Genomic DNA, 15,973 nt, shown 5'->3' with positions numbered 1-15,973 from the left:
GGAAGTCTTCTCTGCCTCTTTTTCAGGAGTCACATTCGCCAAGTTCGGATTGTGGGGAGAGAGCTCACGCTCTCTTCTGCACTCTCTCTCCTAAAAGTCATGTTCGCTCAGTTCGGATGCAGAGAGGCACTTTCCAATGATGCGGTCGTCGGTGCTGATCACGACCTTCTTCCGCTATTGTGCTCATCTGCAACTACACTTGTTCATTCACACGCATAAGGTAAAGTCCCGTTTCGTTTGAAACTCACTACTTTACAAATAAACCATTTGAAAATATCTATTGCACTAAACTAAATAATCCTTTTATTTTCTTTTCTTTTAAAAATTGTGACTATAAAACTTTAAATCTGCCAGTATAGTTATGTGTGTGCCATACCAAAACGTGGAAATATATAACTCATTTTCAATACAAACAAAAAAGAAAACAGAAAGTTGGACAAGGCCGAAATTTTCAATGCCCTCCACCATTTGGTATATAAATATTTTAAAATAAAGGTAGTAAATTAGAAAAAATTCCGTAGGAATATGTGGCTAGGATAATAAAAACATTGTATATCGGTGAGTGCCGTTATGTAGGAACCATGGACCAATAAAGACAATATTCTGAAACCCACTATAAACTATAAATACTGAATTTTAAACAAAAAAATGTGCTACGAATATAGGGAATACTTTTATATGGGGGCTATTCCAAACTTTAAATATGAAATTCCAAAAAAAACGTAAAAAGGGGAGCTAAAATCGTAAAAATATCGAATATCGTGAGGTAACGTTATATGGGGGGCAATATGTATATATGGACCCATTACAATATCTTAATTTTAATTTAGAAATAATTCCGTTCCGTGATCAAGAATATCTACACTTTGAATTTAAGAAAATTGTACTGCGAAGAACCTGCCAATTCCAACATGTCATTAATACATCATCAAAATCCGGTTTGATTTGCTTAATTAATTGACATTATATATTTCTGAAGTTGAACATAAATTGGGATATTTTGAATTTCTTCCCGTTGTACAGTTTGTGGCAGCTTTGGCACAATCCTCGTAGACAGGTTCATCCATTACATTGTTGTGGGCAAAATTGCAGGCCATCAAAAATACTTTGTAATCCTCGCCAGAAACTGAATAAGTGGAGGCAGCACATCCCACACGAGTATTGCGATCCGTTACCATGGCGGTGAAATGACCTATTACTCTGTAATGAGAAAAAAATTATATTTCAAATCATGATACCTACATAGATCACTTTTCACTTACGCTCCGGTGTGATGTTGAGGATACTTCCGTATGTACTCCATTTTACATTGGTTAACTTCATCGTACCATATTTGCAGGGAATGTTCAATGAGTTCCACAAAATCCGGTTTATTCTTGTAGGTCAACCAGGCTAGATTTTGACCAGAATTGGGATATGCTTGTGTATTGTGACAGGCTTCCCGTTTCATTTCACACTGCTTGACATTTAATTCTGCCAGTTGAGCCAATTCATCATCCCATTGCATGGTGGCCATACGACAAGCTGGCTTGTGGTTGTGATGGCCACCACCTGCAATAAAATTGCGCTTTTCATTGAAGCCATTTACTATGGAGGTCTTTAAAGGGTTAGTTAGCTCCATCAAGACCGCATCTTTGGGACAGCTGGGAGCAAAGTTCTGAAATTTTAAAAAAGTTATTATTATTGTTTTTAAAAAGAAAATTATTAACAAGTAAAAAAGCTGTAAGTTAGGCCGGGCCGATCTTTGAATATCCTTCACCATTTGGAACGAATTTGGCAATTTTCAAAAAAAAAAAAATAAATAAATAAATAAATAAAATTATTAATAAATAAATAAAATCCGCTAAAAATTCTTTTAAAATCTTCGAAAAATACCGAATGTAGGGTATATACGAGGGTCATACGACGACGTGGACCTGCATAGGCAACTTTTGTCATAAGCCATAAGAATATTCAAATGCGAAACTCGAAAAAAATTCTGTTAGAATGTAGCTAAAATCATCAAAATTACCGAATATATGGAGGTACCGTTATATTGGGGCTATACGAAGACCTGCACAGACAATTTTCTGTCATAGAATGTAGTTCCCATTACGAACTTCAAACACCAAATTTGAAACGATTCCGGCGAACAACCTCGCTAAAATCATCAAAATACCGAATATCGGAGGTACCGTCATATGGGGGCTATACGAAGACGTGGGCCTGCACAGACAATTTTCTGTCTTAGGCTGTAGTATTCATTACGAACTTCAAACACCAAATTTGAAACAATTTCGGCGAATAACGTCGCTAAAATCATCAAAATACCGAATATCGGAGGGTACCTTTATATGGGGGCTATACAAAGACGTGGACCTGCACAGACAGTTTTCTGTCTTAGGCTGTAGCATCTATTACGAACTTCAAATACCAAATTTGAAAGAATTCTGGTGAAAAAATGTTCATAAAATCAATAAAATACCGAATATCGGGAGGTACCGTCATATGGGGGCTATACGAAGACGTGGGCCTGCACAGACAATTTTCTATCTTAGGCTGTAGTATCAATTACGAACTTCAAATACGAAATTTGAAACAATTCCGGTAAATAATGTCACTAACCGAATATCGGGAGGTACCGTTATATGGGGGCTATACGAAGATGTGAACCCGCACAGACAATTTTCTGTCATAGGCTGTAGTCTCCATTAGGAACTTCAAATACCAATTTTGAAAAAATTCCAGTGAATAATGTCGCTTAAATCATCAAAATACCGAATATCGAGAGGTACCGTTATATGGGGGCTATACTAATGCGTGGGCCTGCACAGACAATTTTCTGTCTTAGGCTGCAGTATTCATTACGAACTTCAAATACCAAATTTGAAACAATTCCGGTGAATAATGTCGCTAAAATCATCAAAATACCGAATATCGGGAGGTACCGTTACATGGGGACTATACGAAGACGTGGACCTGCACAGAAAAAAATTCTGTCATAGGCTGTAGTATCCATTGCGAATTTAAAATATACAATTTGAAACAATTCCGGTGAATAATGTCGCTAAAGTCATCAATGTACCGAATATAAGGAGGTCCTGATATATGGGGGCCTGTACGAAGGCCTGGACCGGCATAGACAATTTTCTGTCATAGAATGTAGTTCCCATTACGAATTTCAAATACCAAATTTGAAACACTTCCGGTGAATAATGTCGCTAAAATCATCAAAATACCGAATATTGGGAGGTACCGTTATATGGGAGCTATATGAAAACGTGGACCTGCACAGAAAATTTCCTGTCTTAGGCTGTACTATCCATTACGAACTTCAAATACCAAACTTGAAACAATTCCGGTGAATAATGTCACCAAAATACCGAAAAAGGGAGGTACCATTATATGGGGGCTATACCAAAACGTGGACTTACATAGCCTATTTTCAATACCAAAAGTTCTGCAGATTTAATATACATTTGAATAAAATTTATCAATCTACTTCTCTTCGTTCGGAAGCTAGAGCGATTTCTACAGACGGACAGATGGACAGACGGATAGGCGGACATACGGACGGACATCGCTAAATCGACATAGAATTGTATGCTGATCAAGAATATATATACCTTGTGGGATCTAAACTGTATATTTCGACGTGTTACAAACGGAATGACAAACTTAATATACCCTCCATACAATGGTGGAGGGTATAAAAATGCAAAAAGAAAAACTTACTCCATTATGTTCACATGCAATATGTTTTCCCGTAGGACAGAGGTTCTGGTTACAATAGTCGATGCAATAGATTTCACCAATCAAAACGATAAAAATTGGAATAAGACTATGTTTCATTTTGACTATTTTTATGCTTGGGCGCCGTTCAACGTTGAATGACTTAAAAGTTTATTTCTTCGACCCAATGCCCCTCCAATTGTTTGATTTTGTCAATTTTTAAGTCTATTGTCATTGCGCTATTGTGGTAACAGGTGTTCTATTTTTGTTAATTCATGATTAATTTTTTCCAAGTCTCAAGCTAAATAAGATGGAACAGTATAATGACGACAATAGCAAGTATACGTAGCCTGTTTTCGAAGTTTCAAAATTGAATAAATGAATAATTGCAGGCATAATAAGAGTGGGAAATAAAATAGCTATATATGCTGAAATATTATCGATCCGTACTCTTTAATAGACTAGTAAGGTGTCAAATGCCTTACAGATTACCTCCGGAAAAATATACTCCCTCTCCAGGGGATGAAAATCTGATGTTTGATTGATTTAAAAACTACACGTTTTCAAATGTCATAATATAAATACGGGGTAAGATGAAAAAACTGCAACCAACTTCAGACTGCTGTCATTTCTAAGCCACTCGTCCGACAGCTGTTAAAATTATTCCAGTGACAGCTCATTATATTGTTTATAAGCTTACAAAAGCATTTTGGTGAGAATTTTCCAGAAAAAAAAATATTCGTGATGGAATTCAAGCGTGATAGTGTGATTTCTTTACATTTGGCTGCAGAACCACAAGTGGCTATCGTTAGAGCCCTTCAGCATTTAAATGTGAATAAATCTTTTGTGTCTCGGACCATCGCTCGTTACCGTGTTACTGGTAGCGTAGCCCGACGTCAAGGAAGCGGACGGAAGAAAATAGCAACATCAGCAGAAATGGTTCGAAAAGTAAAGAAGCGACTTGATCTAAACCCGCGTCGCAGTGGACGAAAAATGGCTCGTGAACTGAACATATCGCAATATTCCATTCGGAAAATATTGAAAAAATGAGCTCGGGGTAAAGCCATTGAAATTTCAAAAAGTGCAAGAACTTACACCGCAACAGATAGAAAAGAGACTCAAGACAAACTCAAAAGAGTTGCTTCGCTTGGCCGAAAGTGGTGAACTGCCGAATTTGGTTTTCTCCGATGAGAAAACATTCTTTGTCCCGCAGTTTTTAAACAAACAAAATGATTGTGTTTACTTGCCAAAGAGGACAGCTGAAAATGTTCACCTTCGGTTGGTCACCAGAACTCAAGCGCCGGCCATGTTGATGGTGTGGGCCGCCATAACAGCCGATGGTCGATCTCCGCTCGTATTAATCGTCCGTGGCATCAGAATAAATGCCGAATATTATCGCGAAAATATTCTGGAGGGTGTATTAAAGCCTTGGGCACTAAATATTTTGGCTCAGACCTTGGACATTCTAGCACTCAGCACCATCCCACTCAGCACGCTCTACCCAAGAATGGTTGCAAAATGAGGTTCCTCGCTTCAATTCCTGCGCACAATGGCCACCAAAATCTCCGGATACCAATCCGTTGGACTATTGTGTCTGGAGTATTTTGCAAAGCAAGGTTGGCACTAAAAAATACCAATGTGTCGATCACCCCAAGCAAGCGCTTCGCCGGGAATGGGCCAAAATACCACAGAGCAACATTCCGGCAGCGTGTGACAGTTTCATTGGCCGTTTGGAGGCCATAATTCGTGCCAAAGGTGAACAATTAGAACAAATCTAAACTTATTCCAAAGTTTGATGCTATTTCCGACATTTTTTGCTTTCATTCAATAAAATTTTAAAAAAATGTAAAAATTATGACTTTTAATTTTGTTTGCAGTTTTTTTATCTCACCCTGTATATCCTCTATATATCCTTTTGTACCGATCAGTCTTTTGTCTGCAATTAGGTCAAGTTCGAAGATGGGCTATATCGGTTCACGAAATCATAACCTTAGTATTCGGTATTTTTATGGTTGTAGCCACATTTTTAAATGAAATTGATTGAAAATCCACACAAGGAGTTCCTTCTGAGTACTATACCTCCGTGTAGAGTATTGTGTATATAGGTCCACGATATCGTTTAGCCACCATACAACGATACCTCCCGATATTCAATATTTTCATGATTTTATGGACATTATTCATCGAAGTTGTTAAAAATTTTTTATTTAGAGTTCGTGATGGGTACTACAACCTATGACAAAAAATAACATGTTTTCGAATAACCTCCGTACCTCGCAATAATCGGTATTTTTATGATTTTACCCACATTATTCATCAGAGTTGTTTCAAATTTCGTATTTAGTTTTCGTAATAGGAACTATGATAGAAAATTGTCTATGCAAGTCCAGGTATTCGTATAGGCTCTATATATCGGTACCTCCCTATATTCGGTATTTGGAAGATTTTAGCTACAATATTCACCGAAATTGTTTGAAATTTCGTATTTGAAGTTCCTTATAGGTACTACAGCCTGTGACATGAAATTGTCTATGAATGTCTAGGTCTTCGTATAGACCTCATATAACGGTATCTTCCGATATTCGGTATTTTGGTGATTTTAGCGACATTATTAAGCAGAATTTTTTCAAATTTGGTATTTGAAGTTCGTAATGGATACTACAGCCTATGACAGAAAATTGTCTGTGCAGGTCCACGTTCTCTATAGCCCCATATATCGTTACTCCCTGTATTCTGTGTTTTCATTATTTTAGCTACATTACTCACCGTTTTTTTCTAAGTTTCGTATTTGAATAATGTAATGGCCAATGCACTTCCTAATGTTCCTATGCACTTCCACGTGTTCGTGTAGATTTCAATATAACGTCTATATTCGGTACTTTTAGGATTTTAACAAAATTTTAAACGTTTTTTTTTGAAAATTTCCAAATTCGTTCCAAATGGTCGGGGGTATTCAAAGTTTGGCCCGGCCGAACTTACTGCTTTTTTCTTGTTTATTTTGGTACCGAAATTCTGTCAAACATGTCAAATTAATCAAAATTCAGTTGTAACAAAAATTCACAGTTAATCGAGAATACATTTCAGAATTTTGATATAAAATTATATTACCCTTCAACCTTTGAATCAATTTTCTGGAATAAACCTCACATTTTATTCATGTAAGAAAAGGTTTTGACCCATTTTAGGGAATTTAAATACTTAAATTATAATTTACAAATTTTTTCAATCCGATGTGATAATACCGCTTACAATTGAGTATCAAATTTCCTTGCGAAAAATATGTTCTGCCTTCTATTTATCATCACCGAAATTGAGGAAATTTGAAATTTAGTATTTTTATAGTTGGAATACAACAAATAATACCCAATAGAAATATTAACTATTAAAAATTCCATAATTCACTGTGGCAGCAAAATAATTTTTTTCAAAACTACTATGGATTTTTACCTGAATCACACCCAGCATTCATTCAAACAGTATTCCCACATTCATCTCGTGTCGGCTGTGAAATACAAAATGTTAAAAACATTTATCATGTTCGCACTATTTATGGAAAATCCCTTTGAATGAATTGATTAGATTAAATAAAATTTTACGATTATTTTTGCATTAATTTGCAATTCAATTTCAGTTTCATAGTTTGTTGATCTTTTTAATTAATCAAAAATAATGTCTATTCGTAAAATTATCTTAAACATTTGTAGAGCAAATGAGAAAGATTTGTTAAGATTTTAAGGAAATGTACGATTGAATATGTTTATAAGAGGCAAAGATCAGTTAAAAGTGTTTATAATGAAACGAATATTCGAGTAACTAAGTTGGTCTGAGGGGATATGTGATTAATATTTAAACCTTCTATTCTAGCCACAGCGCATTAAATTTTAAGATTTAGATTTAGTTTAAGATTAGATTTAGATTGAAGAAGTAACTAAAATTAGAAATGTTCTGTACTTCCGGGTAGTGCTTCTAATTTTGTGTACTATCGTAGGACATTGCTAGGTACTTTTAGGCTGAACTCCGTGGGAAGTGCCAAAATGCAGTCCGTTTGGCTTGTAATGGGATAAAAAAAATATATTGGAGCTTTATCCAAATCTGAATCGATCTTGACAAAATTTGAAACACTTTTTCTAAACTGTATCTGATATCTGGTACCGAAAACTATTGTTGTAGAGTACATATTACGAAAGTGAGATATTTAAACATCAAATCGGATAAAACATATATATGGGCGCTATAGCTACATCTGAAGTACTTGTTTCTAGGATGAATTAAGTCAGAATAGTCAAAATTCACTTTATTTGGGCTGATATTAGGAATAAACCTAAAATGGGATGAAGATATTTATGGGAGCTATATCCTAATCTGTTCCGATCTCAATAAGATTTCAAAGAGGCATTTTCGAGCATTATATGATGTCCAATATCAAATATCGTTGTTGTGGATTGCATATTACGCATGTGAGGGACTTAAACCCCCAAATCGGATAAAGCATATATATGGCAGATATACCTATATCTGAGCACATTTTCCCAAATATGATGTATTGCTTTGCTTCGGTAGGTCATTGGTACTTGTATTGGTATTTTTGAGCTGCGTAAGTTACCTGGTATCAAATTTCATTATTGTGTGAGTGACTTTTAACCCCAAATCGGATGAAACATATGTATGGGAGCTATAGCTATATCTGCACCGATTTTCTTCAATTTGTTGTACTTGCTTCTAGAATTAATTCGGTCGGATGTGCCAAAATTCAGGCCATTGGGACTGATATTGGCCATTGTGCACCAAATGGCCGAAATTAACCCGAAACCGGTTGAGATAAAAAAAACTGCAACAAAGTCAAATGCCATAATTTTTATTCAAATCAAAAAAAAAAAAAATTATAAAATTCTAAAATTTTAGAATAAGTTTAGATTTGTTCGAATTGGTCGCCTTCGGCACGAATTATGGCCCTCAAACGTCGAATGAAACCGTCACATGCTGCCCGAATGTTGCTCTGCGGTATTTTGGCCCATTCCCGGCGAAGCGCTTGATTGAGATGATCGACACTTTGGTATTTTTTAGTGCCAACCTTGATTTCCTAAATACTCCAGACACAATAGTCCAAGGGATTGTTATCCGGAGATTTTGGTGGCTATTGTGTGCTAGAAAGGAAGCGAGGAACCTCATTTTTTAACCATTCATGGGTGGCACGTGCTCACCATTCATGGGTGGCACGGCCAACCGAAGCAACTCTTTAGCTCTTTTGAGTCTATTTTCTTTCTGTTGCGGTGTAAGTTCTTGCACTTTTTGGAATTTCAATGGCTTCACCCCGAGCTCATTTTTCAATATTTGCCGAATGGAATATTGCGATATGATTGGCTCACGAGCCATATTTCGGCTACTGCGACGCGGGTTTCGATCAAGTTGCTTATTTACTTTTGACCCATTTCTGCTGATGTTGCTGTTTTCTTCCGTCCACTCCCATGACATCGGGCTACGCTACCAGTATCTCGGTAACGAGAGATGGTACGAGACACAAAAGATTTATTCACATTTAAATGCCGGGGTGCTTTAACGATAGCCACTTGTTGTTTTCCAGTCAAATATAAAGAAATCACACTATCACGCTTGAATTCCATCACGAATAACTTTTTTTCTGGGAAATTCTCACCAAAATGCTTTTGTACGCTAGTAAACAATATAATGAGCTGTCATTGGAATAATTTTGATAGCTGTCGGACAAGTGACTTAGGAATGACAGCAGTCTGAAGTTGGTTACAGTTTTTCATCTCACCCTGTAAGGTATTCAAAACGGCAATAGGTTCTGCCAAAAAAAAAAAAAAAAAAAAAAAAATAGCTAAACCACTGGCCCATGGAAAAGAGGAGGAATATTTTATGGTCCTACGAGTCTACAATTATACAGATTTGGTCTACGACACTGGATCTTTTTATGGGATAAAGGAGATTATCAATAGCCATTTATATGTCAAAATCTTGCATCAAATCATGATCCCATATGCCAGAGAGGAAATGCAACTTATATGGATCTTCCAAACGGGAAAATGATCCAGAATATATTAGCGCTTTAGTAAAGGAGTTGTTCGCAGAAAATCATTAATTTCTTGGAATGGCCCCCACAGACCTGTTTCCTATGGAAAATCTGTGGTGCTGTTTTTAGAAGGCAGTAGCTCGAACCAAACCAAACAGCAATTTCGACCAGTGGGAAGCTGGGAAGACTGCATGAGCAACAATATCGATATGTCAAAATCTAGTTTAGTTCAATGCAGTTTAATCGGTTTATGTCGACGGATTTATACCCTCAGCTATTGTCCGTTTATTTATATTTTGACATCCGTATTTATTATTCATCACGTTGAGCCTTTATGGGGGAGGTTCCGAAAGAGTTGGCCAATACTATCCAACTCCTCCTTATAAATGTATGTCTGATTTAAATATTAGAACGTTACATATTTGGACTATATCACTTGATATGATATATGTGATAATTTTTAGAACAGGTTGAAAGGTTCGTAAGGTGCCAGATATAATGGATCAAAGTATTCCACTTCATCTAATACTAATAAAAATATTTTGGACCTTCAAAATGTAAAATCGAATATTTATTCTCAATTTTATGCGAATTGTCAATCAAAATTTTAACTTTTTGTGGGGTAGGAGGAGGTTGAAGGAAATATTAAGATATACTAGGTTTGAATGGAATCGCCGACTTGTTTTGTAAGTTATGAGAGATTGGAGTATTAAAAATTGTGATTGTTTGTGGGGGAGGTACCACAAGGGGTAGACCGAATTGCATCATCTTCACACCATATTTTGTGTTGGTAGAAATATTGGGATGTGTGGAAATTTGAGAGAGTCGGAGGCTTATTTCACATTTTATGAGAGATATAACAATTCAAAATTTGGACCCGTTGTGGGGGAGGTACTATAAGGTGTGGTCCTATATATTCCATCTTCACACAAGATCTTGTGTTAGTAGAAATATTGAGGTGTGTGAAGTTTTAAGAGAATCGGATGTTAATTTCGAGTTTTATGGGCTTCAGGGATATTAAAAATTTTGATGCCTTTCTGGGGGAGGCACCAGAAGCACTAGCCCTTATATATTCCATCTTCACACCAGATCTTGTGTAATCATGATGTGTGCAATTTGAAGAGTGTCGGATGCTTATTTAGAAATATAAATATTCACAAGTTAGACCATTCGAATGCACTTACATACATCTCTTTGTATGTATATTTACTTCTAATGGCAGACTTAACGGTGAGCGAATTCTATTTCTTACAACAGATACTAAATGTAAACAGATATGTACGTCTAGAAACAATAATGTCTGAACTGAATTCACTTGTACTTTTTGTTCGAATTCAAAATAAAGAAATTTAAAGTGAAAACCTATTTGATATTCATAACCTGTTCGGTAGATTTGATATTTGCTGGTCCTCGGCGTTGTGTAATAATTTCTATGTTTGCACAAAATTCTGTATAAAGATGCACCCCGATTCAAAGATAGGCATCAGTTGTTCAGCCTACGTTTCAACTATAGAACCCAACTTGGACATTACGAAAAAGTAGAAGTAAAGAAATATGGCCCAGTTTTCATTGTTCGCTGGAATTTTATTGGCATCTCTGGCCTTGTCCAAGGCCACCGATTATTGTTCTCCTTTGCTGTGCAAGGAGGGCGTTAATCACATTGCCTGTGGCCATGATGGGGTAAGTTTTATTATCTCATACAGAACCCTAGTTTAATGATGTAAAAACTTTATTTCAGGAATTGTCGGAGGCCTGTCCGTCCGATGCCAAATTAGTCGAAATCGATGACCAACTGAAAGAGGTCTTGGTCAATGCCCACAATGCCAAACGTAATGTAATTGCTGGTGGTGAAGAGGAGAAACATGATCCTGCATGTCGTATGGCTACCATTCAATGGGACGATGAATTGTCGCTATTGGCTGCCCTTAATGTCCTGCAGTGCGATATGAACCATGATCGATGCCGCAACACCGATGATTTCAAATATTCCGGTCAGAATATTGCCTGGTTGGGTTACCATGGTGCGGCTAACGATGCAAGCCTTCTGGAAAAGGCCGTGGACTTCTGGTACAGTGAGGTGGCCGATAGTAAAATGGATTATATCAATAAATATCCCAAGAACTATACTGGACCGTAAGTTTTTAAAAAGGTGGGTGGATAATTCTGATTTACCTTCATTGTTTTGTATTTTTAGAGCCATTGGCCATTTCACCGTCATGGTGGCGGATCGTAATATTCGCGTTGGCTGTGCCGCTGCCACTTATTCGGTTGAGGGTGAAACGTACAAAGCTTATTTGGTAACCTGCAATTATGCCACAACAAACATGATCAACTTCCCCATTTATGAACGTTGCGACAAGGCAGCTGAATACTGCACCACAGGCGCCAATCCCTCATATCCGAATTTGTGCTCAACAGCTGAAGAATATGCTGTAAACAAATGGTTCTGAAAATTCCGGTTTTAGGTTGAAAAATTAAAATTGAAATAAAAAAAAAAAATTCTCAGACGTAGAATTTCCGACATTTTTCCATTTTTCCATTTTGGGTTTTTTTGGGATTTTCAGTGCCACCTTTGATATATCTCATTAGAGGCCTAGGATACTGAGTATTTTGAAAATATGTATAGCAACATTTTAAGGCATTGTCTCCAGTGTCCATTGGTGATGAGAGAGAAATGGAATGGAATATGGAGAACTATCGAGAGTCTGTAGTTATATCCGAAATTAGCAAGTGCCCACTTTTAGATGTTAGATCGGTTACAGCAGTGAACAATTTGTTCAGTTTGACAAACCTAGAAACCAGCAGTGACTTTAATATCAAATTTCAGAACTTAAGCTTTATCCCTTCACTCAATACCCAATTTAGTACCACTTGGTACTTTTCGTACAATTATAGTACACATTTTCAAGATCGCCTCCTTATCTCAGTTCGAGATACCAACGGGGACCTCAATATCAAATTAAGGCTTTCCAGCCTTGTCCCTTCACCCAATATCCAATTTAGTACCATTTAGTATTTTTGTACAATAATTGTACACATTACTAAAATCACCTCCATATCTCAATTCCAGATACCAATAGAGACCTTAATATAAAATTTGAGGATTCCAGCCCTATCCCTTCAAATAATGTCAAATTTAGTACCATTTAGCAATTTCCGTACAAATATAAAAAGCATTTCCAAACCTCCTCAATATCTCAATTTCAGATACCAATAGAGAGCTCAATTTGAAATTTTAGAATTCCAGCCTTGTCCCTTCATCCAATACCAAATTTAGTACCATTCAGTACTTTCCGTACAATTATAATTCATTTCCAAAACCGCCTTCTTATCTCAATTCCAGATACCAACGGAGACCTCAATATCAAATTGGAGGATTCCAGCCTTGTCCCTTCACCCAATATCAAATTTGGTACCATTTAGTATTTTTCGTACAATAATTGTACACATTTCTAAAACCACCTCCATATCTCAATTCCAGATACCAATAGAGACCTCAATATAAAATTTGAGGATTCCAGCCCTATCCCTTCAAATAATGTCAAATTTAGTACCATTTAGTAATTTTCGGACAAATATAAGATGCATTTCCAAACCTCCTCAATATCTCAATTCCAGATACCAATAGAGACCTCAATATGAAATTTTAGAATTCCAGCCTTGTCCCTTCATCCAATACCAAATTTGGTACCATTCAGTACTTTTCGTACAATTATAATTCATTTCCAAAACCGCCTCCTTATCTCAATTCCAGATACCAACGGAGATCTCAACATCAAATTTGAGCATTCGAGCCTTGTCCCTTCACCCAATATCAAATTTGGTACCATTTAGTATTTTTCGTACAATAATTGTACACATTTCTAAAACCACCTCCATATCTCAATTGCAGATACCAATTGAGACCTCGATATGAAATTTAAAGATTCTAGCCCTATCCCTTCAACCAATGTCAAATTTAGTACCATTTTGTAATTTCCGTACAAATATAAGACGCATTTCCAAACCTCCTCAATATCTCAATTCCAGATACCAATAGAGACCTCAATATGAAATTTTAGAATTCCAGCCTTGTCCCTTCATCCAATACCAAATTTAGTACCATTCAGTACTTTTAGTACAATCATAATTCATTTCCAAAACTGCCTCCTTATCTCAATTCCAGATACCAACGGCTACCTCAATATCAAATTTGAGGATTCCAGCCTTGTCCCTTCATCCAATACCAAATTTAGTACCATTAAGTAATCTTCGTACAATTATAGTACACATTTCCAAAACCACCGCCAAATCTCAATTCCAGACACCAACGGCTACCTCAATATCAAATTTGAGGATTCCAGCCTTGTCCCTTCACTCAATACCAAATTTAGTACCATTTAGTACTTTTCGTATAATTATAATTCATTTCCAAAACCGCCTCCATATCTCAATCCCAGAAACCAACAGAGATCTCAATATCAAATTTGAGAATTCCAGCCTTATCCCTTCACTCAATACGGAATTTAGTACCATTTAGTACTATTCGTACAAATGTAGAACGCGTTTCAAAATCACCGCCAAATCTCAAACACACATACCATCAGTAATCCAAATATCAAATTTTTGAATGTTATCTTTATATCTTCACCCAATACCAAATATAGTACCATTCAGTACTTTTCGTACAATTATAGTACACATTTTCCAAACCACCTTCATATATCTAGGCTACACATGAACAGCCACTCTAATACAAAATTTCAGATTTCAAACACTATTTGTTCAGTCAATACCAAATTGTACCAAATATAGTACTATTTTGTACTTTCTGAAAATCGGTTATAAAACTCCAAATGTTCAAAATCGAAAAATGTCGGAAATTCCACGTCTGAGAAAATTTTTTTATTTCAATTAAAATTTTTCAAAATTTCACAAAAAATTTCAAAACCATTTGTTAACTGCATATTCTTCAGCTGTTGAACACAGATTCGGATATGAGGGATTGGCGCCGGTGGTGCAGGATTTAGCTGCCTTGTCGCAATGTTCATAAATGGGGAAGTTGATCATGTTCGTTGTGGCATAATTGCAGGTTACCAAATAAGCTTTATACGTTTCACCCTCAACCGAATAAGTGGCAGCGGCACAGCCAACGCGAACATTACGATCCGCCACCATGACGGTGAAATGACCAATGGCTCTAAAAATACAAAACAATGAAGGTAAGTCAGAATTATCCACCCACCTTTTTAAAATCTTACGGTCCAGTATAGTTCTTGGGATATTTATTGATGTAATCCATTTTACTATCGGCCACCTCACTGTACCAGAAGTCAACGGCCTTTTCCAGTAGGCTTGCATCGTTAGCTGCACCATGGTAACCCAACCAGGCAATATTCTGACCGGAATATTTGAAATCATCGGTATTGCGACATTGGTCATGTTTCATATCGCATTGCAGGACATTTAGGGCAGCCAATAGCGACAATTCATCGTCCCATTGAATGGTAGCCATACGACAAGCAGGATCATGATTCTCCTCCTCACCACCAGCAATTAGATTACGTTTGGCATTGTGGGCATTAACTAAGACCTCTTTCAATTGGTCATCGATTTCAACCAATTTGGCATCGAAGGGACACACCTCAGATAATTCCTGAAATAAAGTTTTAGTATTTTTATAGAAGGATTCTGTATGAAGTTTCGAGACTTACCCCATCGTGGCCACAAGCAATGTGATTAACGCCCTCCTTGCACAGCGAAGGAGAACAATAATCGGTGGCCTTCGTCAAGGCTAGGAATGCCAATAAAATTCCAGAGAACAATGAAAACTGGGCCATATTTATTTTCTTCTACTTCTTTCTAATGTCCAAGTTGGGTCCTATAGTTGAAACGTGGGCTGAACAACTGATGCCTACCTTCGCATCGGGGTGCATCTTTATACAGAATTTTGTGCAAACATAGTGGAAATTATTACACAACGCCGGGGAGCAGTAGATATGAAGTCCCTCGGACAGGTTATGAATATCAAATAGGTTTTCACTTTTTATTTCTGAATTATTATTGAATTCGAACAAAAAGTACAAGTGAATTGAGTTCAGACACTTTTGTTTCCAGACGTACATATCTATTTACATTTAATATCTGTTGTAAAAAATAGAATTCGCTGCCGTTAGAAGTAAATATACAAACAAGTAGATGTCTGTAAGTACTTTCGATTATAGCTGAATTAGTATTAATGGGTAACACGTG

The 15,973-nt window shown here is 36.6% G+C and overlaps 3 protein-coding genes across 5 annotated transcripts; 1 reads left to right on the top strand and 2 right to left on the bottom strand.

Annotated features, from left to right (window-relative positions):
- Window positions 1-949: 949 nt before the first annotated feature.
- On the bottom strand, window positions 950-12,045 carry LOC101892340 (antigen 5 like allergen Cul n 1-like). Of its 2 annotated transcripts, none has more exons than XM_020037646.2 (3): window positions 11,915-12,045; window positions 1,263-1,657; window positions 950-1,200 (listed from the first exon to the last, which is right to left on the bottom strand). In XM_020037646.2, exons 1-3 carry the CDS (start codon window positions 11,918-11,920, stop codon window positions 954-956), a joined length of 648 nt encoding a protein of 215 aa, XP_019893205.1. In that variant the 5' UTR covers window positions 11,921-12,045; the 3' UTR covers window positions 950-953. The 2 variants fall into 2 exon arrangements, with proteins under 2 accessions (XP_019893205.1, XP_005186052.1); XM_005185995.3 differs by lacking the exon at window positions 11,915-12,045 and adding an exon at window positions 3,715-3,858.
- On the top strand, window positions 11,227-12,201 carry LOC131801062 (antigen 5 like allergen Cul n 1-like). Of its 2 annotated transcripts, XM_059119032.1 has the most exons (4): window positions 11,227-11,422; window positions 11,481-11,495; window positions 11,532-11,875; window positions 11,937-12,201. In XM_059119032.1, the coding sequence occupies exons 1-4, from the start codon at window positions 11,297-11,299 to the stop codon at window positions 12,190-12,192; spliced, it is 741 nt and encodes a 246-aa protein (XP_058975015.1). In that variant the 5' UTR covers window positions 11,227-11,296; the 3' UTR covers window positions 12,193-12,201. The 2 variants fall into 2 exon arrangements, with proteins under 2 accessions (XP_058975015.1, XP_058975014.1); XM_059119031.1 differs by having other exon boundaries at window positions 11,481-11,875.
- A 2,439-nt stretch (window positions 12,202-14,640) lies between these two features.
- On the bottom strand, window positions 14,641-15,623 carry LOC131801061 (antigen 5 like allergen Cul n 1-like). Its single transcript, XM_059119030.1, has 3 exons — window positions 15,436-15,623; window positions 14,983-15,377; window positions 14,641-14,921 (listed from the first exon to the last, which is right to left on the bottom strand). Exons 1-3 carry the CDS (start codon window positions 15,559-15,561, stop codon window positions 14,666-14,668), a joined length of 777 nt encoding a protein of 258 aa, XP_058975013.1. The 5' UTR covers window positions 15,562-15,623; the 3' UTR covers window positions 14,641-14,665.
- Window positions 15,624-15,973: the final 350 nt, after the last annotated feature.

The sequence above is a fragment of the Musca domestica genome, unplaced genomic scaffold (assembly GCF_030504385.1).
Source record: "Musca domestica strain aabys unplaced genomic scaffold, Musca_domestica.polishedcontigs.V.1.1 14, whole genome shotgun sequence".
NCBI lineage: Eukaryota > Metazoa > Arthropoda > Insecta > Diptera > Muscidae > Musca > Musca domestica.
This window is presented reverse-complemented; position numbering and strand designations above follow the sequence as displayed.